Source organism: Ictidomys tridecemlineatus, chromosome 7 (genome assembly GCF_052094955.1).
Source record: "Ictidomys tridecemlineatus isolate mIctTri1 chromosome 7, mIctTri1.hap1, whole genome shotgun sequence".
In the NCBI taxonomy this organism is placed as follows: Eukaryota; Metazoa; Chordata; class Mammalia; order Rodentia; family Sciuridae; genus Ictidomys; species Ictidomys tridecemlineatus.
Window position 1 is genome coordinate 17,509,969 of NC_135483.1, and position 26,169 is coordinate 17,536,137.

A 26,169-nucleotide genomic window follows, 5' to 3' on the forward strand; every position below is an offset into this window, starting at 1 on the left:
GATGTAAGAGATGCAGGTACCTTTGAGAGGTGGGGACTAATGGGAGGTTCTTATTTCAAAGGTAACACATTCTTGGAAAGGATGTGAAGGAAATCCTCATGGGACTCTGAGTTAGTCTTCATGGGAACAAGTTGTAAGTATGACCTTACTCTTGAATTGCTCTCTTGTCTGGCAATAAGATCTCTTGCTTCTGCACACCCTTTTGCCATTGTGATGTTTGTGATGTCATCTGCTCTGGGATCTTTACCAGAGCTGAGCCAATGCCAGTGCCATGCCCTTAAACCTACAGAACTATAAGCTAAATAAACTTTTTTTTTTTTTAAAAAAATCTAACCAGGTGTTTTATTATAGCAGTGTAAAACTAACTACTAGAGCTAGTTGAAACCACTAAATCCACCACTAAATCCACTAAATTAATCACTTCTTTGGGAGAAGAGAAATCCCTCACAGTATTCCATTAATATTTAAAAAGACTAAACATGGGGTTAAATCATTTAAATGGAAGTGAAGATTTATAAGCTAAAGTTAAATTTAGAAGAAAAGATAACAGAATTTTATTTACATTTAATAAATTAGTGTTAAATTGATTATTTGAATGGATTAAATACATCACCTGTCTCTATATTGTTTGCTCTATAACTTTTTCATTTGTCTTACTGAAGATGCACAGATTATATCCTTGCTTTTGAGCCTCACCGTGACACTCTGGTCAACAGAACCTTAGTAATGTGATCCCTACACAGATGGGGAAAAGTCTTGTTTACTTCTGCTGCTGCTCTCCCTACTCATCTCCATGGTCACGAGTTCATGCCTGAGCTACCTGGCTGGAGTATGATACCCTACTTTCTCCTAATGTTCACAGAATGAAAATGTTAATTTTTTTCCAACTTGAATATTGATCTAACATTAAATCAATTAAACAGTTTTTTCAGTATAATTGTGTAATTATGTAATTTCTGGTTGAGTGGTAACCGAATGCCAACTTTTCTAAAGCTTCATTATGTTGGACAAATGTTCTATTAAAAATTATAGTGTTTTTAGGTACAGTTGATAAAGCCTGGGTGATGGCAGCAGGGATGACAGACAAGTTTACGGTATGAGCTCTGTGTACATAGAAACACAGAAAATGAGCAAGGAAGCACTTGAGTTTGTTCTATTTCCCATTCCTTAGTGTTAGCTTCAAGCAGATAATAATAACTAGCCCTGTGAAATGAAACTCAGTTTCAGCAATTTGAACTTTTCTGTGAATGTACTCCGAGGCAAGAGGTAAAGTATTAACTTCTCATAACTTGTACTGGGCATTTATTGTTCAGCTCAGACTTAGGATGTTTCTCTGTGTGCTTCTGTGTTCAACAGAGACCACATGCAGGTAGGCACCTTCTTCTCTCTTATCATATCAGCATAAGGGTTGATGGTTACCATGAGAATATTGAGTCGAGTCCTCCAAGCAAAAAGAAGAGTTTAATATAGAGAAATATAGGAGGAGGTTGGATGTGACGCTTGGGTCCCTGGTATTTAATAAGAAGTAGTTAATGGGAATATGAAAACACTGGTTTAAGTACCTCATATTGTTAGCTTTCAGGCTGTTTGACCACATTCTGGTTGAATGTCAATGTCTTTTTTTTTTTTTGCATATCTGGATTTTTAAAATTTATTTTTAAAATTATAACACAACAAATTATAAATGTATATATTTATGGGGAACAAACATAATTTATGAAGATAATATGGAATAATTAAATCAATGTGATTAACATATCAGTCATCTCAAATACTTAGAAGTTTCAGCTACCTCAGTAGTCTGCATATATTCATATGGTACAGAAGAGAGAAAAATGCATATTTTAAGATCATCTGTTTTAGTCCTTGACAGCCTTTTAGGACTATCCCATTAGTCCCAGTACATGATCTTCAAGGTTCTTCTCAGCCACGATCCTGTTAAAGGTGGCCCTTGGCAGTGCTGTTAGGCTTCTCTCAGCCCAGTAGCTTCAAACCTGATGACTTCTTCATTAGAGTCCTGTCTTCCTACCTCATCACCAGTCAACCCTCTGCAACTCTGCAACGAAGGTTTACAAAGATAACTCCCCTGAGCAGGTGAACTAATTAGGCCCTCACTCTTCAGGAAACACTTTTGTTTCAGACATCAAATCAGAGCATGTACCTGTGTTTTTGTTTGCAAAATATGACTTTCTGTCATATGTATTTGCTTATCATTTGTGCCAGAGCAGGCAAGAGTAAACATTTTTCATCAAAATTATTTCCTGAGTAGTATTTCCTGCTCAGTAGTTCCATATCTTGACTATTTTGACTCATTCTGCAATGAACATGGGAGAACAGGTGTCTCTTTGACTTGCTGTTTCCTTTCCTTTGGATTTATTCTCAGGAGTGGGACTGCTGGATTGTATGGTGGTTCCATCTGTACCCTTTTGAGGAAACTCCATATTATTTTTTTTTTTTTTAGTAACTATAGTACTTTGAATGCCTGTCAACAGTGTTTGAGGGCTCTTCACCAATACTTTTGTCTTTTTATCAATAACCACCTTAAGAGGTGTGAAGTGATATACCATGTAGTTTTCATTTTAATTTCTCTGATGATTGGCAATATTAAACATTCTAAAATATACCTGTATGTATAAGTAAAGAATATGATACACACACATACACACACACACATACACAAGTATTATTCTTCAATACAATACAAATACCATCATTTAATATTATTATTGTATTTGATAATTCAAATGAAACTAAAGGACATTATTCTGTGTGAAATAAACCAGACATGGAAAGGTAAGTCCTGTATGATGTGACTTATATTTGCAAACTGTTTTAGTCAGCTTTTTTACTGTTGTGACTAAGAGACCTTAGAAGAGGAAAAGTTTATTTGGGGGCACACGGTTTCAGAGGTCTCAGTTGTTGGACAGCCAGCTTTATTCTTTGGGGCTTGAGGTAAGGCAGATCATCATGACAAAAGAGTGTGGTGGATGGAAGCAGCTCACCTGGTAATAAACAGCAGAAAGAGATTTCAGATATAGATACAAAATATATACCCCCAAAGCATGCCCCCAATAACTTCCTCCAGCCACACCCTACCTGTCATCAGTTATCACTCAATTAATCTCTACCAAAGGATTAATTCACTAACTGGGTTAAGATTTTTATAACCCAATCATCCCACCTGTGAATGTTCTTGTGTTGCCTCACATATGAGCTTTTTAGGGATACCACATACCTAAACCATAACAAACTAAACATGTTGAACTTATTGAACCAAAATGGAGCATAGAGTTCACCAAGTGCTGGGGTGTGGTGGGTAAATGGGAAGATATTGAAAGGATACAAATGCAGTTTTATGCTGAACAAATTCTGGAAATTTGAGGCTAGGCATTATATGCTGATGGATGTGTTAATTAATTTGGCCATGATAGTTGTTATGCAATCATTACATTGTGTACCCTGAATTTGTACAATCTTTGCCAATTAATATCTTTGTGTCCTGAGAGCTGTGCGGAATTCAATTCATTGTATTGTATGTTAACTATATATTCTAAAAATGGTATAAATTCAATGGAATTGCCCATTTAGGGGAATTTCTTCTTTGGAATCTCTGTCATTATGAAATAAAACATGTTGTTCTCAGTGCAGTGAAAATAGTACACCTTGTTCATGATACTTTTTTAAGGAGATAGGGAAAATAATCTGGTTGAAAATTAATTTCTGAATGCTTCAATTTTCTAATTTAGGAAAACATTCTCTTAATCATTTAACTCAAGATTTTTAAAAATTATCATTTCTAACCTGAAAAATTTATTATTCTTCAGCTAATACTCACAGGTTTAAAACATGGCCTTTGAGGAACTTCTACAACATGTAGGCGACAATGGGAAGTTTCAGGTTTTGACAATTATCTTTTTCATGCTTTCAAGTATCCTGACAAGTCCTCATGATTACATTGAGAACTTTACAGCAGCCATACCCGCTCACCACTGCCATATCCACCTCCTTGGCAATCCCAGATTTGAAGCTAATGTCACCATAAACCTGACAGCTGAAGCCCTTCTGAGGGTCTCCGTCCCTGTGGGCCCAAACCAGAAGCCTGAGCAATGTCATCGCTTTCGCCAGACCCAGTGGCAACTCTTAGATCCCAATGTGTCAGCTGTCAATTATACTGATCCTGAGACAGAGCCATGCCTGGATGGGTGGATATATGACCAAAGTGTTTTCACCTCTACCATCGTTACGGAGGTAATACATTAATAATGGGTGATAGGGAGTGAATTGAGTGTGGAGGAATGACAGTTTTCAATTTGCATAAATTATCCAAAGATAGGAAAGGGGATGAGAAGCTTACACAAAGGGGTGTGCATGTGCGCATGTGCATATGCATGTTCATATACACATGTGTATTTTCCCCAGACGGATGTGGTTTCAAAGTCAAGCGCAGTAGTGTTATGCCTTTGATATATGCCTTATTGATATCCATTTTTATATTTCTAAAAGCAACTTGGACCACCATTTTCGTATATTTAAAAGAGTGAATCTCAGAACTCAGATGGTCTAGGTAAAAATCTGAAATCTGTCACATACAGCTGCTTTCTGTGTTATTTCACTAATATTTAATAGAAGATGATTTTACCGCTTATTTTTTATTTTATTTTTTTAGAGAAATCCCAAGTTATTAGTGTTATCTTAGCATAATTATTAAAACACAGTTTTCTACATAATATGTTGACTATTTCACACTAGGAAGGATGATAGGAACAATATGTATAAAATACTTGAAGCCGGGCATGGTAGCACACACCTATAACCCTGCCAGCTCTGTCCGGAGGCTGAGGCAGGAGGATCTGAAGTTCAAAAGTGAGGTGCAAAGCAACTCAGTGAGATCTTGTCTCTAAATAAAATATAAAATAGGGCTGGTTGAGTGCCCCTGAGTTCAATCCCTGGTACCCTGCTCCTCTCCCCAAATATTTGAAATCTGGTGCATAGACAACTTCAACAAATTTAACTCTCAGTGTTCTAAATTGTTGTTTTATATATTTGAAATGGGCGTCTGAAACATGACAAATACTGTACATTATATGCAAAGCATAACCAAAGCCCTCTTCAATGAAAGCAGAAATGAGAGAAAATATGTTAAGAGAGGCTGTGTTCCCCTGCTATCATCACATGCCTGATTAATGATACATAAGGAAACCATTCATTTCTGGATCACTTCAAGCCTTGGCTTATTTCACCTACATAGCAAGATCCTTCTAGTGTGAACTCAATTATTATTAAATGCTAACTCAGAAAAATGTGAAGTTCCTAATGAGTCGAGTAGAAATGTTTAGTTAGGTACTTTGCAATTAAAGGAAATGTACTGAATTCATAACCCATTTTATCAGAAGAATAGTACTCTGTATGACTGGGGAACTTAATGAAAATCAGGAATACAAACTTCAGATATTTGTGCTTTGTTCATCTGGTTTTCATGGTCATCTACTATTCTTGGTCTGGCTTCTCCTTTTAGATATTGAGATGCTGAATTAAGGATAAGTCTCAAGTCTTAACTTAAACAATCTTGTATATTTTATACACTTTGAAACTATCAATTAGTAGGATAGCCATATATTTGACATATTCTATTAAAATGTTTACTCCCATTATGTTTTTAAGTAACAATTTAAAAATAAAACCATCTTCTTCTTTATGTTAATATGTTTTTTAATAAAAGTCTTGCATTGATTTATAGAAAGCTTAAAAATGTGATATTCTGGTAGACGATTATCATGGATAGAATAACTGCAGGTTTGGTATTCATCCATCAACATATTCTATGTTAGCTTTATATTTTTATGTAATATTATATTCACTTCAAAAATTTAGCTTGATGCTGTTTCCCATAATTAGTTTAATATTTCAGTAGAAAATGAACAAATAATGTTTCAATATAACTCCTGTAAGCAATTTATTCTGTAAAGAGATGAACTGTTGAGAAAGGTCAGTTATCCAAGGTTACAGAGTGAACCAGGGGACTGTGGTTCCAGTACTTTCTCTATCTCTGGTCTGTGCTTAGGTTTATTCACTCTCATAAGGTATGAGTTTGCATTTAATGAAAGCCTGAAGATCCTGGTTTAACCTTGGGATATTATTGATTAACTTAACAAACATTAAGTATTCTGGTGTGACAGGACTTTTGCACTGTTTTTTTTTTTAAATTTTTATTGTTGGTTGTTCAAAACATTACATAGTTCTTGATATATCATATTTCACATTTTGATTCAAGTGGGTTATGAACTCCCATTTTTACCCTGTATACAGATTGCAGAATCACATCGGTTACACATCCACTGATTTACATATTACCATACTAGTGTCTGTTGTATTCTGCTGCCTTTCCTATCTTCTACTATCCCCCCTTCCCTCCCCTCCCCTCCCCTCTTCTCTCTCTACCCCCTCTACTGTAATTCATTTCTCCCCCTTGTATTTTTTCCCTTTCCCCTCACTTCCTCTTGTATGTAATTTTGTATACCCCTGAGAGTCTCCTTCCATTTCCATGAAATTTCCCTTCTCTCTCCCTTTCCCTCCCACCTCTCATCCCTGTTTAATGTTAATCTTCTTCTCATGCTCTTCGGTCCTACTCTGTTCTTAGTTACTCTCCTTATATCAAAGAAGACATTTGGCATTTGTTTTATAGGGATTGGCTAGCTTCACTTAGCATAATCTGCTCTAATGCCATCCATTTCCCTGCAAATTCTATGATTTTGTCATTTTTTAATGCAGAGTAATACTCCATTGTGTATAAATGCCACATTTTTTTTTATCCATTCGTCTATTGAAGGGCATCTAGGTTGGTTCCACAGTCTTGCTATTGTGAATTGTGCTGCTATGAACATGGATGTAGCAGTGTCCCTGTAGTATGCTCTTTTTAGGTCTTTAGGGAATAGACTGAGAAGGGGAATAGCTGGGTCAAATGGTGGTTCCATTCCCAGCTTTCCAAGAAATCTTCATACTGCTTTCCAAATTGGCTGCACCAATTTGCAGTCCCACCAGCAATGTACTGTTTTAAGTATCAACAGACTAACGGGTCCTTCTACCCAATGGAGCATTCCATGTAACTTTGCTTCAAGATTCTTCATCTTATGGCCTCTTATTATATTCTAATTTTATGTAACTTCCACTCCTTATTATACTGCCTTTTGCTTACAGGAGACTTTATTGCATACTACACAACTTCACCACCAATGTTGTGGTCTTTCCTTCCAACTTTATATCTATTTGGCATGTATCCTCCTCTAAAATGCCCTCTCAATTTAGCTCCATGTATGCCTAACTCAGGTCTCTGTTTAAAGATTTCTCCTTCTTAGGGACATCTGTTGGTCTCTGACAAATCCTTTTTTGTGCTACACATTCTTTTCTAGCAGTTACCACATTTTGTGTCATTGCAGAATTTTCACGGTATGTTCAATTAAGTTGTAGCATCTGGAAATTACTATTATTTTACTCAGTTTGCTTAGCTTTGAGTTTCCATTTTTAAGCATAGGATCTGTAGTATTCTATGACATAATCACCTCTTTTTTTCTTTTTTTGCAATTCAGTTACTTTTATGTTTTTATTTTTCCTTCTTATAGGTATGTTCTCAGTGAATAACATAAATTCATCTTTTTAAGCTATTCTTATATTTCACTCATAAGACAAATTGGTTCAAGGAGTCCTGTGCAACACCAAGACCTTGGAGATGGAGAATGTGCAAAGCTATACCACTGTCCACATTGTGGGTGCTTCTGATTCTTGCTCTTTTTTGAGCAAGGTGTATCAACCCACATGGTTTCATCACTGGAGACACCTACACTGTCACTACAACATACTAGTTTTGAAGACATATTTTATTTGATTTCATTCCATTTTTTTCTATCCTTGATTTTTTATTCCCTTGACTTCTCCGTCAATGTATCATATTTATGCATATTCCATATAACTTTTATAGATTCTTCTTGTTGCTCTAGGATCTCATTACAGTCACAAAAGCTGTTCTGAACTTATCAGTACCTGTCCTGTGATGATACAATGCCCCAGCATGCATCATCTGTAAAAGAGTTTTTAAAGAAACTTTATGTCTCGTGTGAGTTGTACTCCTCTGAAGTTGTTGTCATAGGCTTCTATTGCATCCTCCACTGAGCGTGGAAAAAGTTGGATGGATGGATGGATAGATGGAAGAGATTGTAGAAGACTTGTTGGAAATGCAGTTGGTCTAAACTTTCTTCTTCTCTTGTGCTCTTCCCCATTCATCTTTCTATTTCCCTTGCCCTCCAGCTCATTAGTTGGTTGGTTGGTTGGTTTCTAATTGTGCAAAGTAGAAAAATCATACTTGAATCATCTTCTCTTTATAACCTTAACCTGACTATGCATTCTGCTAGAAAGAAAACTCATTTTCTTCCTGGTTGTACAAATAAAAATAATTTTATATTAAATATGGCTTTTGTCCTGCAGTCAAAATACTAAACTTAAATCCAATAGCTAAGAATTCAAAGGAGAAAACTGTTGCTACTTTCTAGATGGTGAGGGAAAGCTAACTTGTATTATGATTTTAAAGGATCATGAACTTAGCTTTCATTGAAAATTGTTATATTGATACACTTCTCATGTACATATTACATTCCTCTTTTGTCACCAAGATTTTAAACTTTATTGTAATACAAGTATTGTCTACAATATTGAGCAATTATAGGTTCCAGATTCTAGTCTACAGTCCAGAATATAGCTATTGTCAATATTAAAGTAATTTTTATAATTTTTCAAAAAAACAACAACCAATTTACTCAGTAGTTGTATTTATGCCATCCTCTTGACTGCCATTTTTAATTATTTACGGATACCATTTTCTATTCAATCTTTTCCAGTGGGACTTGGTGTGTGATTATAAGTCATTCAAATACTTTGCACAAGCCATCGCCCTGTCAGGGCACTTGGTGGGCTCTGCTCTATGTGGCCTCATTTCTGACAGGTGAGATTTCTCTTCTGAATAAGGTTCATTTTGAAAACCCAAATATGCATTTGAAAAGACTCTGTGCACATTTCTATTAATAATTATATACATTAAAATAATCTAAGTATGAAAAAAATGGAAACCAAATGATAGATGGATATGTCTCAAGGAAATATGAAATGTTGAAAGACTGAAGTCCCTGGCACAGGCCAATAGGAGTGGAGCTTGAACTGTCCATAAAGAATCGAAAGTTCCCAGGATGGAGGTAGGCGCAAACAAACAAAAACAGGGAGGCAAAAATGTTTAAGAAATGTAGAATAACAAGTATGATTGACAAATAAAGCTTGAAAAAGGTAACCTTGAGAGATAAAGTTAAGAAGCTAAGTTTTTTTTTTTTTTTTTTTTTTTGGTGAGCACTGAATCTTTGTTTTCTCCTTTAATTTGGAAGTGAGGACAACCAGAAACATGTGATAACTCAAAACACTCATTGCATGCATGTTGTATTTTTTAATATATGTAGTGTTCTTAATATAGTGATATAGGGAGATTCATTTGTGGGTAGACTTTAATAAATGTTATGAAAAGAAGGAAAAATTTTACTACTTTGATGATTGGTCAGAAAACCATGGATAAAATTTCTAGAAACAGACTAGAGAGAAAAGGATAAGGGAGGGATCCAGATTAATAATAAGGCAGATTGAAAACAAAAGATTAAGAATATTAATCTTAATAAGGAAGAAAATAATCCAGTTAATTCTCAAAATATCTATCAAAGGTGAGAATTAGAATATAGAGAGGCATTAAAACTTGGAGGGTACTTACTTTGATGGAAACAGGACCAGAAATGGACAAATTATCTAATCTGAGTTCTAGTATATCTGAAATAAACAAATATGCAAATCAATGACAACCTTCACATATACTGATATTATAAACAAGGTGGATAAAATAGATGATCTATAAATTATCAACTGCACATTGAGGTAAGTGTTGTAATATAAATTCAAAGAACTAGAATTTACTGTAAAGCATGAAAGAAGCCCACACTGTTTTCATATACTTCTGATATTTATCACTCTTGTCTATAAAATGGAAATGATAAATTCTAAATATTAGCTTTCTTATCCTTTCCATGAGCTACACGGGTAGCACTTCTAAAGAACTTACAGTGGAGATTGCACTTACAGTTCTCCAAAGAAAATATATCAGTCTTGCTTTTATCAATTATGAAGAGAACAGGGTAAATTTAGTTTGGGGGATTGAGATGAGAAGAGATCATAACTGAAAAGATTGACTTGCCTGTGTGGTAAAGTGTTCTGCTGCTCTATGGACAGATATAGTAAAATGTTATCTCACTAAGGGATAAAAATTTAAGATAAATTTTTATTATAGGGCTGGGGATGTAGCTCAGTGGTAGAGTGCTGGCCTAGCACGCACTGGATCTTGGATTTAATTTCTGCCACCATATGTACAAAGAAAATCATAATAAAGTTTTTATTTTGTGATCTTTTATCACAACTTATTAAATTCCTTTGTGAGTCATACTTTGGAAACAATCATTATTTTTTAAAGAGTACTAAACAGTCTTTTCTCCCAAAGTTGGTTTGCTGATTTTTGAGCAAAGAACTAGAAAAGATAGTTACCTGAAATTGCGTGCCTTGTTTTAAAAATATATGTAAAGCATGTTTGAAAGGTAGCATCTACACAGCTTACGAAGACACTCATAGAACTAAAGCTTTTTAGGCATAGATCAATGTGGATTGATATTTTAAATCTAGTGCTCATTCTATAACAGTGAGTAGAACAGAATGTCAGTCATATGGTACCATTTGCACCTTTACACCTTTTCTGTCTTTTTTGGGGGGTGGATTTGTGTGCTGGGGATTGAACTTCGGGGGCTCTTAGCCACAGAGCCATATTCCCAGCCCTGTTTTGTATTTTATTTAGAGACAGGGTCTCACTTAATTGCTCAGTGCCTCACTTTTGCTAAGGCTGGCTTTGAACTTACGATCCTCCTGCCTCAGCATCTGGAGCTGCTGAGATTACAGATGTGAACCACTGAGCATGGCACCTTTTTTTGTCTTAAAAAAAATCACTCTAATTATTTTGGTAAATGTATTGTGTAAACTCTGCTGTATTAATGGCGTGCAATTAGTGACTTGACTCTAATATTTAAGTAATACACTTCTCTCTTTCATCAACAGTTGAAAAAAATGAGTAAAATTATTGGTATACATAACCAAGAAATGATAGAAGTCAAGACAGACTTGAATTCAATCATTATTATTACTACTACCCTTTGTGTATACCAGTATTTGCAGATTTGCACAATTATTTTAATACATTATTGTGTAAATTCTGTTGTATTAATGGCATGCAATTAGTGACTTGACTCTAACATTTAAGTAAAAAACAAATCTCAGTTTACTGGTCATTTCTAGAGTGACCATTATGGGGGTGACATTATGGTTGTAGTTACTTAGAAAACTAGAAACTCAGTTTTGGACATTCTTTAGGAATGCCCTGACGACATGTCACCACTTGCTAGATTCTTCACTAACTACTGCTACTCTAGATTTGGACGGAAGCCAGTGATGGTCTCTTGTTGCCTGGCCTACGGAATCCTGAGCACCTGCTGTGCCTTCGCTCCGGTCTTCACCATTTACTGTATTCTGAGATTCGTGTCATCTGTCTGTCTGAGTGCAATTCTCAACAGCACTTGCGTATTTCGTAAGTTTGTCTTGATTTGTGCACATGTGCTATGACAGTTTTTCAGTCATCTTTCCCAAATGGTTTTAGATATCTTCTTTTGCTTTTTCTTTCCTTTAGTTTTTGAAGGAAACTCATCAAAATGGCAACTAGTGGCTACCATGCTTTTCTCCTTATCTGGGAGTATTGGCCAGGCATCATTTGCAGGCGTGGCTTACCTTTTCCGGGATTGGCACATGCTCCAGTTGGTCACTGCCTTGCCCTATCTCATTCTTTCTCTCTTTTCCTGGTACGTGAACTTTGGTAAATACAGAGCCATTTGCTTAAGTGATTATGACACATACAAGTTTATCTCTACTGAGGAATATATTGCCATTCATTGCTCTCAGGGCCATTTTTAGGTGTAATACCCCCCCCAAAAAAACTATTTAAAATTAAAAGAGAAAAGTCAATTATAAAAGAATGAGCCCTTTAGTAAATTTATTATAAAATTAGGTGAGCTTGTGGCTTAAAATTTTGCTTCCTCTATCCTGTTTTTGCTTGATTGCTGAGATCCTTCTCAGATCAGCCCACAGCAAAACATGGCTACATGAGAGACTGTGGCAGGGTGGGAAGATGGATCCTTTTCTGGTTTATGTTTAGGGGAGAAATAACATAGTCTTTTGTTTCCCAAGCACTTATTTTGGTGTTCATAAATTTTAATTAATCTTCTCAGAGATAAAATACTAGAGATCAATTAGTATAAGATAATATAAAATTTTGATAATATTCAAACTTCTAAGAACTTCAGAAGGTTCACACTCAAAAAATTGAGAAACTCAGAGTCACACATGGAAGGGGCAGTAATTTCTGAAGTAAAAATGTACAACAGAGAAAGGAAAGAACATTTATATTTTGAATCAGGGAATCTTTACAGCTTACTCATAAACCAACCAAACAAACAAACAAAAATGTAAGCATTCTTCTTCCTGTTGTGGAAGTATAGAGTGGCTGGAAACAGGGTTGAAGTGTAGGTAGGGAGTTGATTAACCCCACAGTTAACCCTTTCTAAACAATGTTCTGGAAAGATTAGCGCTGTCCATGAATGGACAAGCATCTCTGTGGACTGGAATGTGACATCACCCTGCAGAAATTCTACCTGTCTCCTTTTAAACAGTGGGATCTCAGAGTCAGTCCGATGGCTCATGGCAACCGGAAAAACAGAACAAGCATTAAAAGAGCTCCAGAGAATTGCTCGTATTAATGGAAAGAAAGAGGTGGCAGAAAGTCTGACTTCTGAGGTAAGGGAAACCTGGGTACAACTTCTTTCAATACACTTCTCTCTATCATCAACAAATGAAAAAAAAATGAGTAAGATTATTGGTATACATAGCCAAGAAATGACAGAAGTCAGGACAGACTTGAATTCAATTATTATTATTACTACCACCCTTTGTGTATACCCAGTATTTGTGGATTTGCACAATTATTTTGATATTATACTGGGAATTTTAAAAGAATTGACCAGAGGCAGGTGCACAGGTATTTCACAAGTATTCATCATACTAGGTATTGAAGTAAATGAAGAGTCACAGTTGTATCCATATTCTTTCTTTCTGATTCTCTGTAATAACATCTATTCTTATCATTCTCTGTCAGGACATTCCCTGCTCATGGGTTGCTCTAAAACATATTAAAATTGCTGTTTTTTTGATATCTTCAAGAGGAAGTAATATTTGAATTATCCAGGTCTCTCATGTACCTGAAGTGATTTAGGTCCCTTTAAAAGATATTGAATGAAATCTCAGCAAATTGATTCCAAAAACAGTATTTTAATTATTTACAGTTTATAGCTATCAACAATATTTTCTAGATGGAAAAGTCTAATCCAATAAAGCACATCATGGGTGTTTTTTGTTTGTTTTTTTTTTTTTAGTGTTGTCTACTCTCCCGTCTGCAATAAGTTAGGCTCTTATATGCATCTAATGAGTTTTGATTCTCTTGATAGATTTATGTGAATGGCTGATCAATTATAATCATTCTCCCCGTTTAGGAAAAGAAAACCACCAGGAGGATTAATAGGTTCCTGGGGGTAAATACAATGTATAACATTTGAATGGGAAACTGATCCAATATGATATATTGGACATATAAGACTTCAAATATGCTTGAGAGATGGTGGCTGAGACTACAGGGAGAGTAGATAAAAAGCCAGATATGAATATCCCAGTTTTTGATTACACTGTAATGTTTTAAATTTTAAAAGGGATACATATAATTACTTAACTAAAAATGTTTACAAAGTTTGAATCTATAAAACTGGTCTATTGCTATATATTTCTTGAATATATAAAATCAAATTATTGTACAAATAATTATCAAATCTAAAATATATCAAAATCTCCAGTAATACAATAAAGAAAGTTAATTGAAATGCTTCAAGTATTTCACCAGGGAGGAGATTCACCACCATGGGACTACAAATGACTTTATGTAATTAATGTAATGGGATTTTCTTAACGAGAATTTAGTGGTGGTTTTATGATAATTGTGGTTCAGTTGTGAACATGATTTAGCTAATTAGAGCTCTTTTAAAAGGGTACATCAATGATCCTAACAAGCAATAAATAATCTCACAATTGTTAGACCCTTCATAAAAGGTTTTCCACAACATTTTGTATCACTTGGAGAGAAGTTTTATAAATATATAAGTGATATGATTTTAAATGTTCATTTAAATATTGTTTTTTTCCAGTGATTTAAATCACCTTATCGATTGTTAGCTGCTTTAAATTTCATGCATGCTAATGTGGTTTTATAAGATAATCATTGTTTTCTTTGATTCCACAATAGAGTATTGGCAGCTCCAGGGAGCAGAAGGAACAATTTTGGAAATAAAAGACCTTTTTCCTGACTCTAAATATCTTGCTTTTGTGTGTGTGTGTGTGTGCGCGTGTGTGTGTGAAGATTTTGATATCCAAAATGAAGGAAGAATTGAATACCAAGAGAGAATCTTTCAGAATAAAAGAGATCATGTGTAAACCTGCAGTATTCAAGACAGTGCTTTTTTTGTCCGTTTTAGGGTAAGTGGTTTGCTTTTTCATCTTTGAACACACATTCACAGTTTGAGGATCATGCTGAGCAATTTGGGGAATACCTGCTTTAAGGGTGCAAATCCTCCACCTTTTAATCAAAATAACAGAAAAAGAAATGCAAAGAGGATTAGGAAATGATAAAGAAACCTATATGATGTCAAGTTTTGGAAATGGGCCTATGGAATAGTTATGATTTATAGAAACTGGAGAAATAGAAAGATCAAAATGAAAAGGCAAATGAGACCCCAACAAAGTTCTATTAAATGAGAGGAAAGAGAAAGCTGGTTTTCAGATGAATTGATCCATCTTATTTTACTACAAAGCACCATAGTCCTAAGGTTAATAACATAATATTTTGAATTATATAGATACAAATTCCATATCAAGTTTTGTCAAAGGCTGATCTAGAATCCTACCCCAATTGGTTTTCAATTGTTTTAAATGAACATTTTTAAAAAATACATTGTATAGTTACATGAGAAAACCTGGATAAAGTGATGCACTGGAAGTGATTGAAGCATTTTACAAAAATCAATAAAGGAAAAAATTGATAGCTTGATCATTTGATATGTATGATTAGCCCAAATCTGAAGATGAGCAAAATGAGAGCAAGAGAAGTTACATGTCTTCCCCAAAGACACATTGACTGTTATTGTGAACGCTTATGCTGAATCTGTCAGCTCACAGACTGAGCCCATGACTTAAAATATGGGGACCATCACTAAAAAGGGCTATGTGTTTTCCAACACTTATTATAAACATACAAATAAGTATGAACAAATACGCCTGTGTGGCTATTTGAGATCTTCTAGTATCTGAATAAAGTAAACAGGTCAGAATGGCCTGAATCAACATGATATTATTCAAAATATAAACTGAAATGTTAAAATTATTCTAAACTTTTAAAACAATTTACCATCATTTTCTAGTACTGTTTAAAAATAATTATGGTCTCCTAAAAACTATAGGCAATTGGAGAGAGAGTTACATCTTATCTTTGTAGTAGGTATTTTAAGAATTGACAAAAAGTATATACTAGATTTAAAAAAATTACAACAGAGATTTTTAAAAATTATCCTTTTGTCCTCATGTTCTGGGAAATAACTCCTCTCTCATTTTCTTGGTTGTTCATTTAGATGTATGGATGCATACTAGGTACAAGTCAATGTGTTAAGACTCAAATAATGAATCTATTTCTTACCTAGGAAAACTGTATAAATGAATTTAGAAAATCAAACTCTGAAAATATTATGATCATAAAATTCATATTCTTATAGAATATAAATTTAGTATGAAGCATAAAGTTATGTAGATATTCATGTATAGACATTGCTTATGTCTATTATTCTACTCTACTGATTTAATAAACTGTAGTGATTTGACATTTTTTGCTCTTATTGATAAATTATACATAATAGTTGGGTTCATTTTGACATATATGCATGGAATTTAATTTATTGCAATTTAACTAGTAATTTCAAATAAAAAAGTTACTAATATTTTCTTCCTAATTACAGAAAATTGATTTTTATGTCATGTTAGTTCTTTTCAAATTACAAAGATATTATAAGTCAACATTATTTTTTAAGAGATGTAAAAATCTAGATGAACATAATGACCTTCTATGAAATTATGAAATAAATCATCTTTTCTTTCTCTTTGTGACTAAATTATTTTCAGCTTTCATTTTGGATCTTGGAATACTCCTATCCAGAACTTAGACCAAATGCATTTTGTTTTTGATAAATTGAGTTATTTAACCCCTAGCTCAATTCACTGAGACTTTGTTTCATTGATCATTTTTTTCAAGTTTTACTAAATAAATTCCATTGCCTTATAAATCTTTCCATTTCATTGCATACATGAAATATTTTGATTTTAATCAAGTGTGAAGGAAATACAGATTTCAAACACACATGTGCTTGTATACACACAGACACACAGACACACACACACACACACACACACACACACAAGGATGTTTATTTCTGAGTATATTGAATACCTTTCTGCTTTCTCTCACAGGTTTTCAGTAACATTCAGCTTCTATGGTCTCCTGCTGGATATTGAGAATTTGGGGAAAAACATATTCCTGACCCAGTTTCTACTAGGAATAACAGACTTTCCCAGCAAATGTCTTTCCTATTTTATATTAAAGTATATCAACCGTCGCCCTTCAAGCGGCTTTTCATTAATTATTATTGGAGTTTCTATTCTAATCCCTATATTTGTGCCTAAAGGTGAGACTTTTCTGCGTTTAGAATCTCATTAAAATGCAAGTCTTTAAACAGGGCCAAATAAAAAACAGAATTCACACTCGACTACTGCCAAGAAGAACGCTGCAGTCTAGTTTCAAAATCTAGGTGCTTTGAGGGTCATATATTGCTTAATAAATAGAGGTCCATCTTTATGGTTTCCTTGAACAGAAGCTATTTCACCAGCTTTACCAGGCACTAAATATTACTGATAAAATAAAGTCATAACCAGGAAAACTGAAAGTAGCAATATGTGCTTGGCCCCACAGCATCATGTAATTTGTGCTAATTACAAGTTGTTAGTTCCAAAGTCTCTTTAGATGGCTTCCAAATTTAGTCACTACTCGAAAGTAGGAATTTACCTGATGAAGAAATACAGGACGAGATTACAGGTACAGGTAGTAGTAGAGAAATACAGAGAGCAGGAAGAGAAAATATGTGCAGAAGGTATTTTGGAAACATTCTGGTCATTGCATTATTAGATTATAAATTTTGAGGATGTAGGAGCTAGGTAATGAGTTGGTTCAAGAACATATCATTTGGGGCTGGGGTTGTGGCTCGGTGGTAGAGCACTTGCCTAGCATGTGTGAGGCACTGTTTTTGATCCTCAGCACCATATATAAATAAGCAAAATAAAGCTCCATTGACAACTAAAAAAATGTCTTAAAAAAGAAGAAATATATTTTAAAAAAGAATATATATCACTTATCTTTAGTTAATAATATGCTACTGAAGTTCTTTATCAATCAAAACTGCAGTTTTCTCTTTGGACAATGTCAATATGGCTGATTTCAGTGTATTTATAGAAAGAATGTAAAGCTAGAGTCACAGGCCGTGGTTAGTCTTATTATATGGGAGGCAATTAAGGACTGAAGAAGGGCAGTATCCTTAGGAATAGGAAACAGGGTATGCAGTCAAGACATATTGTGGAGGAAAAATCCCCAAATCTTGGGAATTCACTGAAAATAAAGAATGAGAAAAAAAATCAGTCAGTTAAAATGATTTTCATGTTTCTGACAAAGGTATTTAGTGAAACTGCATTTTAAAAATGTGGGAAGGGGAATAATTTGGCAAAAGTTAAGAAGGCTGTGGGGAATAGATTTGTGTTCTAAGGATGACACATTTATAAACTTAAGTAAATCCTGAGTATATTGTCTTATTTCTGTTCTTATTGCTATTTCTATACATTGACCTCTATTGACTATCATCCATGAAGAGCAAACTCTCACACCACCACTCCTAGCTCTAATTATTTTCTAACTAGTCCTGCCAGTGCCCTCTCTGCAGAGCAGCCTAGGTGTCTGAAATATCTCCGCATCCTGCTGTACCCCTTTTAACTTTTCCTTAGCCAGCCTCTTCTTTGTATGAGCATCTTTATAAATATGCTCTATGTAATATATGCTTTATAAACTATTCTCTTAATATAGTCCCTGGAAGCTAGTTTTTTAAACTTTAGTTCACACTTTAAAAAACTGTAGGTATGTGTGAATAATTCTCTTTCTCAGACAAGATCTTCCAGATGTCTTTCCACCTTAGCTTACAAAGTCCCTCTTATTATCTGGTCTCCACGTTCATGTCACTGCTTTAAGAAAGCCTTCCTCCCAGCCCCGTTTTAAGTTGAGTGTCTTTCTTGTGCTTCCACATGTTTCCAACCGTCTCACCTTTGACTATCATAGACCATCACCTCTGGACTTTTCTTTGTTTCCTCTACTTGAATATAAATTCCTTTGAGACTGAGCCTTTATTCTACCAAATAACATTACCAGAATCTACTGATTTTCTTGCATGCATTGTGAACAAATGATCCAGTTAAGGGTCTGTGTATGTGTACATGTATATAGTCCTGATAAATAGCCAGTTATTGTAGATGTCATCTGAGTTGAGTCACTACAGATAAGTGGGGGTTTACTTGGTGAAGAAAGACAGAAAGGGTGCACCAGAAAGAGTGTAAGAATAGTTCACATGAAGTCCACTCTCTTAACAAATTTTTACGTGCACAATAACTTATTGCAAACTTTGGAAACCATCCTGATCAGCAGGTCTCTGGGACTTACTTAGCTTGGGTAACTGCAACTTGATAACCATGGAGCAACTTCCTGTACCCACATCCCCATTCCCTAGCAGCCATCATTCTGTTGTTGACATTTGTACTTGGAAATTTTTGATTCCTAGTATATGAGGAATCAGACAGAACTTGTCTTTCTTTCTTGATTCATTTCACCTTGTATAATGTCTTCTAAGTCCATTCATAATGTCTCAAAAGAAAGAATTTCTTTCTTTTGTGTTAAGGCTGAATAACATTTCACTGTATTGTATGCCATATATATATATATTTTTTCATTTGTTCATCTGTATCTAGATATTTGGGCTGTTTCCATATTGTGGCTGTTGTAAATAAAGCTGCAGTGGACATGGGACTGTAGGTATCTCTTCATTGTTTTCATTTTGATTCTTTTGAATATATCCTCAGATATGAGATTATTGGATCTTGTGATAATTCTATTTTTCTTTTTATTATAGAACCTATGCATTGTCTTCCATAGCTGCAGTACCATTTTACATTCCTATCAACAGAGCACAGAGGATCCTTTTTCTCAATATCCTCACCAAAACTTATCTTTTGTGTTTTTAGAATTGCCATCTTAATCAGTAGGCAGGTAATATCTCACCGGGGTTTTGATTTGCAGTTTGCTCATGAACAGGAATATTAGTCATGTCTGCATATACCTGTTGATCATTTGCACATCTTCTTTAGAGAAATGTCTATTGAAGTCCTTTGCCCATTTTAAAAATAGGTTACTTAGAATTTCTTTCTTTCTTTTTATTTTTTATTTTTTGTAATTCAGTTTTAGGATTTCCCTATGTATTTTGAAAATTACCTCCTTCTCAGTTGTAGGATTTGATGATATTCTGTTCTGTAGGTTGACTTCTCACTCTGTTGAATTTTCCTTTGCTGTGCAGAAGTTATTCTTTTTAACATGAGAAGCTTTACCTCATGTTTTCTTCCAGCACTTTTACACTTTCAGGTTTAAGTCTTTAATCCAGTCTAGTTGGTTTTTGCATATAATGTGAGAGAGTATGAGCTTTGCAATTCCTCTTTTTTAAGCTGTCTTACTATCTGTTTCCCTGCTGATTTGTTCAATAAAAGCCCAAATCTTAAGCTTAGAGGGCAGAGGGTACATGAAGGCCAAAGTATTCTTCCCCAGTCTTTTAAAGCAAAATATGATTCCAGATAATCGCCTACTGGTAAATACTTATGAAATATTTGTAAAACAAATGAATGAAAAAGTAAATGTTGATACAACCCAATATTTTCCCCAAAATATTGTTCACAGAGATGTATGTTCTGCGCCTCACTGTTTACCTCTTGGGAAGATCATCTGTTTCTGTCCTAACATCCATACTTATAATCTTTTCCAACGAACTCTCAGCCACAGTACTGAGGTAAGAAAAGAAACTGCAAATATTCTATCTTGATAATTTTTGTTGAATACCAATGGAAGCCTCTAGAAGATTTAAATGAGTAAATAAAATTTATTTAAAAAGTTACTTCAGTGAATTTTGAGAATAGTTGACAGACGATGCCTGGCACATGTTTTACCAGATCAAATTATTCTGCAACATTTTCCTAACTCTCTCCACATTACCATGTATCCAAAACTCCTAGCCAGAATGTAGTCCATGATTGTCTTCCCACGCTACCCTCTTCAGACTTAGAATAATAACCTACCTGAGCCTATTTCATGACCTCTTTGGTGGCTCAAAGAACATCTTTGTGCAAATTAGAAAAAGGTCTTTCTATAGTTACTTTTATCTGTAAAAACAAAATATTGTGTAGTAATGAATGGACAAAAGTATACGGAACTCGTATTGCACAAAATCATAACTATGGAGCTGTGTCTGTCATGAGTAGAAATTCCCGTTCAAGACTGCCTTTCCCATACAGGGTCATAACCATTATGCTTATATGCCAAGCCTAATACAGAACTCAGTATTACTCACTAGTGTATCCTCAATCCTTGAAGGGAAATACATCCCAAATTATTTCCTTTTCTGGGTGGGGAGGGAAAGCGGGAATTGAACTCAGGGGCGCTTGGCCACTAAGCCACATCCCCTGTCCTATTTTGTATAGAGAAAGTGTCTAATTGAATTGCTTAGAACCTGGCTTTTGCTTAGGCTGGCTTTGAATTTTTAATCCTCCTGCTCAGCCTCCTGAGCTGCTGGGATTACAGGCATGCACCACCATGCATGCTTTCCTAAATTATTTCTATCTTTAATATAGAACCTTGAATAATTTTCATAATCTAAGATTTTAAAAATGCAATAGCAGAATTTCAGACAATATGGCAAAGAAAACATGGAAAATAGCTATTTCAATTATTTCTTTGCAAAGTGTATTTTAAAACTTTGCTTGTTCAATTATTTATTTTGCAGCAAATCTTTGGATTAATTTTTCTATTAATGCCACACTATTTCAGTTAACCATGGAAGACTCTTCTATTATAGTTACCAAATACTACATGCTATTTGAAAACACTTTACTATCAATTACCATTTCATGCTTTTCTATTCATCTAAAAAACTCATCTACAGAAATGTGTTCTTCTATATCTTAGGGGATTTTATTTCATACCATGTTTCTCCTTTCTTGTAGAGTACTTCATAAAATTCCTAGCATGATACATACTATCAATCAACAGACATAATATGTATAAATCAACAAGTATAAATAATTGGGTTTGCTCAAAAAGTTAATTTTTGAAGAAGCTTATTTTGGTATGATTTAACATACGAAATTCTGTATATATTTAATGTATTTGACTTCATGAATTTGAGGATAACTATACTTCCATACAATGATGATCATCATGAAGGCCACAAACATATCCATCACATCCCAAAATTTCCTCCTGCCTTTTGTTATCATTATTATGACATCTGGCGAGAATATGTGACATAAGTATGCAGTGCTTTTAGGTATAGGCACTCTGCTATAGGTATTATACCTACTAAAGTAAGTGTGTAGAACTGATTTATCTTGTGTGATTGAAACCTTGTACCCTTTAGGCATTGTCTCATCACCCACCTATGTGTGCTCCTGAGTGATCTGCTGTGCTTTTCCCATTTTCTTTATCTTTTCAAGACTCAATTTCAACCTTTATAAAATAAAGCACATAAAATATGACGCATATCAGAATAGGTATTTTTGTGGATATCATAAGAAAATATATGTGAAATGGCTACCCAGTTTCTGTAGAGAAATAAGATGTTGATATAACTTGAACTATCAGTTGTTGAAATCACTGAGAAAATTTCTTTATTTTTAAAAATTTTATTTCCTGCAATAAATTGTCCTTTAAAATGATCAATTTGTATAAGAAAAAACTCCCCATCAGTCAAATATTATAAAAGAAACCTAATGTTTCTTTCCAGGATTCATATAAAAATTTACAAGGAACATTCACATAGATTATTTAGGTTGGCTAGATTTAGTTGAGAAAGAAAAAAAAGAAAGAGAGAAAGAAAAAAGAAGGAAAGAAAGAGGAAAAGAGAAAGAAAGAAAGAGGAAAAGAAAGGAAGAAATAGGGAAAGAATACTGGGAAACAAATGAAATTGAAATTTCAGACTCCATATTCTTGTATACAAATGAACGCATCAGTAAGGAAATATTTTCTGATTCCTGCTTATAGTAGAATATTGTGGTTCTTTTCTGAAATTCAAATTTGTTATCTTGTGTTTTACCAGGTAACCCCAATTTTGCACTACATAACCTTTGAATTAGTGCATGCTTTCTTCATTTTATTGATGAGGGATCATCAAATCACATATAAGTTGTATTCTGTATAAAACATAGAAATGTACCTTTAAATTCCTTATAGGTGGCTGAAAAAATAAACCAGATATGTCTAAAATGGAAAAAAAAAGCTTTATAAGGGTCAGTTATCAACAACCAAGTAAATGCAAACCAAGCCCATGGCATGGACAGCAGGGAAACCTCACTTTGTCTCTGGGGTGGTCTCAGAAATGATGTGCATGAGCTAGAATTTGAAGAAAGGGCTGCACTCACAGATTCAAACTTTTCCAGAAAATGTTTTCTCTTTTGGAAGGTCAAGGATACAGGGCGTTCTCTTTTTCACCTCCAGAACAGCAGCAACATTGTCTGCTTTAGTACTTTCAACGAGGCTGTATTTTGTCCACCTTCCGGCCATCCTCTTTGGGACCTTTCCCTTAGTAGCGTCAGCATTTGCCTACTTTCTGCCAGAGTCCTTTAATCTTCCACCTATTGAAACCCTCAAGGACATGGAGAAAAGGTAAGGTCTATATTTATTATATATGGAGATGAGATATTATCTAATATTTTCACATAATTTTACTATTTACAAAGTGCTCTCATAAGCATCATGTCAAGTAATCTTTGATTAAAAAATGTATTGTTTCTATACTGCATGTGAGAAAATGGAAGGTTTAACATGGATAAGTAAAACTTCATGGGCAAAGCCTGTACACAGGTCAGTGGGAACACTTGACTGAGTCTACATGAACAACTTCATTCCAAAATGAACAATACATTTGGGGGTGAAGATTGATACTGGTATTACCACTTAAATAATTCATAACATTGAATTCACAAAAATACATAGTTTATTGCTTCTTAGCTCCCCAAATGGAAAATTTCAAGTTTCCAGTCTCAAACTTTGATCTTCCAGATCCATATATGTGGTGAGAAATGTGTATATGCAACAAATGTAAGCAGGATATGAATTTAGCTACAAGCTTTGCAAAAATTCGTGTTTTATCCATCCATTGCCAATGCAAGTATCCCATATTTTCCCTTAAGATAAAATACATTGCATCTGAAGGCAGTCCATGAGTGGCAAGTATGTGATCATCTTCACATCATCCATGTTTCCAGAAAACTTTATTTCTTGTTCTGTTTAGAACTCTGATAAAAGATACATATATTCTTTCCCGACCTCTGTTCTAACATTTAAAATCCTTTGGCTAACCCTAGACGGCTGTTGTAACTTCATCATTGGAAAGCAGTTTGGTTTTGTGTAATTAAAACTAGAAAGAATTACCAAAACGCTCTAAAGCTGGTGTCCCAAGCAGCACTTTAAGGAAATACTAAGATAATGGTTAAAGTTTGCTAAGGGGAGGATTGTCTGTAGCCCGAGTCACTGCAGCAGTGCCTGCTTTCAATCAAGTTTTACATGAAGGTGGAATCAATGATTCATGTTTTGTCATATCTAATTTCATAGAATAGGTGATCATTATTGAGTGGAAATAATATGATGAAGATAAAAATAGCATAGAATTAGAAATAAAAAGCTCTTGGATTTGAATTCCAAACCTGCTATTAAGTGTGCAAACTGGGTAGATTACACGAGGTTTCAGAGTCATGTATTGGCCATCTTTAAAACAATGGTGCTAATTTAGTGCTCCTTGCTCAAAAGGATGTTGAGAAGTAACAATGCATTTGTAAGAGAGGCATAAACTTCACTGCAGTACAAACCAAAACTTGTTTTTTTGTTTCCTCCAGATCCATTATGGCCACTCATCTGTTTTTATTTTGTTTCTTTGATTGCAGGTACGAGTTAAGAAACAAGAGCCCCCGAAAAAAACAAAGAAAAGACCTCTTGGCAACCACTGAGTGCTGAAGAGACCAAGCATATACACAGAGCGGAAGAGATTCACATATTTTCACATAATCCTAAGCAACATTGTGATTGTTTTCTTTCTTTCTGCAACTGTGGCCTTTGATGGACATACATTAACATAGTTAGTAATTAATGGAGTCACAAAAATAACCCTTCAGTGAACAACCCATAATATAGATTTGAAGTTTAAGGCATTACTGAATGTTGATGATCAGGTTCCTCACATTAAAAATGGAAAATAAATTGGTACAATAGAAAGTTTTTCTTAGAATTAAATGGAAAGGGATCTGCTTAAAATTGAACATTGAAGACAAACTGTCTAAGAAAACTTTTGATTTAAAATCCATGGTTTTCATTATATATATATATATATATATATATATATATATATATATATATATGTACGGATATGTACACATGCATGTGTATGTATATATAGAAAGACAGTTGAGCATACTAATGAGACTAACTATAGAAATGTTATTGAATGTGATGAATAACATAGTCATTTAGATGATTCAGATGCTGCTATGAGTAGTTAAAGCATAAGTCTCTTAAAAAGAACATATAATGAGTCCAGAATTTCAGTTTTTAGACACAAAATGAAAATATAATAAAACTGCAATTGAGCAACATCATAATCATCATAATTTGAGCTCTTCTTCACATTTTGGTAGTGAACAATGGATAAATAGATCAACGTGGGAGTCACATCAATGAGCAACTCAGATGGACAATCATGGGATGCATATTCATCTTTCCCATCCAATGTTTCTGAGTAGAGACTGGGTTGGAATAAAACATATCAAACCAGATTATAAGGCTTAGGTTTTTCCACATTCCAGAAAGGCCTGGGTATGTTACTTCCTTCATGAGTTGTGGTTGCCAGCCCATGTGGACCATAAACCCTCTTCATAACTTGCCTGAATTAGCTCCACCTGGCTCAAGACAGGAAACAAATAATGAACATGGACATTAGAAGCACAAGTGATGTCAAAGCAAATGTTCTGCTGAGTTCAGAAGGTATAATGAAAGATCAGAGGCTGGTTTTGCCCCTCAAGATGTAGAAAGTTTGCAACTATAAACCATTTCCTGTTGTTCACAAGTTCTGAGCCATCGGGCTAGTGATGCCTAATTCCTTTAAACTAATGAAAGAATTTGGGGAAAGAGCATACTATTCATTTGTTAATATGTGGGGGTAACTCTGTTTACAAAATCCATTCTCTAAACATACTATTTTTGAGATTCACTCATATTATTATGTATATTAATAGTTATTTTTAAAAATTGCTATATAGTAATTTATTGTGTGAATATAGCACATTTATTGTGTGAATATGATACATTTGAATTGTTTCCAGTGTTTAGCTCCTAAGAATAAAGATGACATAAACATAATTGTAAAATTAGTTTGGGTATCTACACATTCTTCTTTCTGGCATATATACTTAGCAATACATTTTTAAAGTTGTAATAAATTTGTTTTGTTTTATTAGAAACTA

General features: G+C 34.3%; 1 protein-coding gene and 1 long non-coding RNA gene across 7 annotated transcripts; both read left to right on the top strand.

Moving 5' to 3' along the window:
* Window positions 1-76: 76 nt before the first annotated feature.
* Window positions 77-26,169, top strand: LOC101968476 (solute carrier family 22 member 22). 6 transcript variants are annotated; one of them, XM_078016738.1, is made up of 12 exons: window positions 1,248-1,369; window positions 1,874-2,157; window positions 3,825-4,248; window positions 8,886-8,989; window positions 11,547-11,701; window positions 11,801-11,969; window positions 12,837-12,960; window positions 14,627-14,742; window positions 16,780-16,994; window positions 20,345-20,453; window positions 23,117-23,320; window positions 24,598-26,169. In XM_078016738.1, exons 3-12 carry the CDS (start codon window positions 3,847-3,849, stop codon window positions 24,665-24,667), a joined length of 1,668 nt encoding a protein of 555 aa, XP_077872864.1. In that variant the 5' UTR covers window positions 1,248-1,369; window positions 1,874-2,157; window positions 3,825-3,846; the 3' UTR covers window positions 24,668-26,169. The 6 variants fall into 6 exon arrangements, with proteins under 6 accessions (XP_077872865.1, XP_040149320.2, XP_077872866.1 ...); XM_078016737.1 differs by having other exon boundaries at window positions 1,874-2,094; XM_078016739.1 differs by lacking the exons at window positions 1,248-1,369; window positions 1,874-2,157 and adding an exon at window positions 77-133.
* LOC144365426 (uncharacterized) lies at window positions 17,001-20,230 on the top strand. Its single transcript, XR_013423834.1, has 2 exons — window positions 17,001-19,428; window positions 19,530-20,230. It is a non-coding gene; the product is annotated as an uncharacterized LOC144365426 (long non-coding RNA).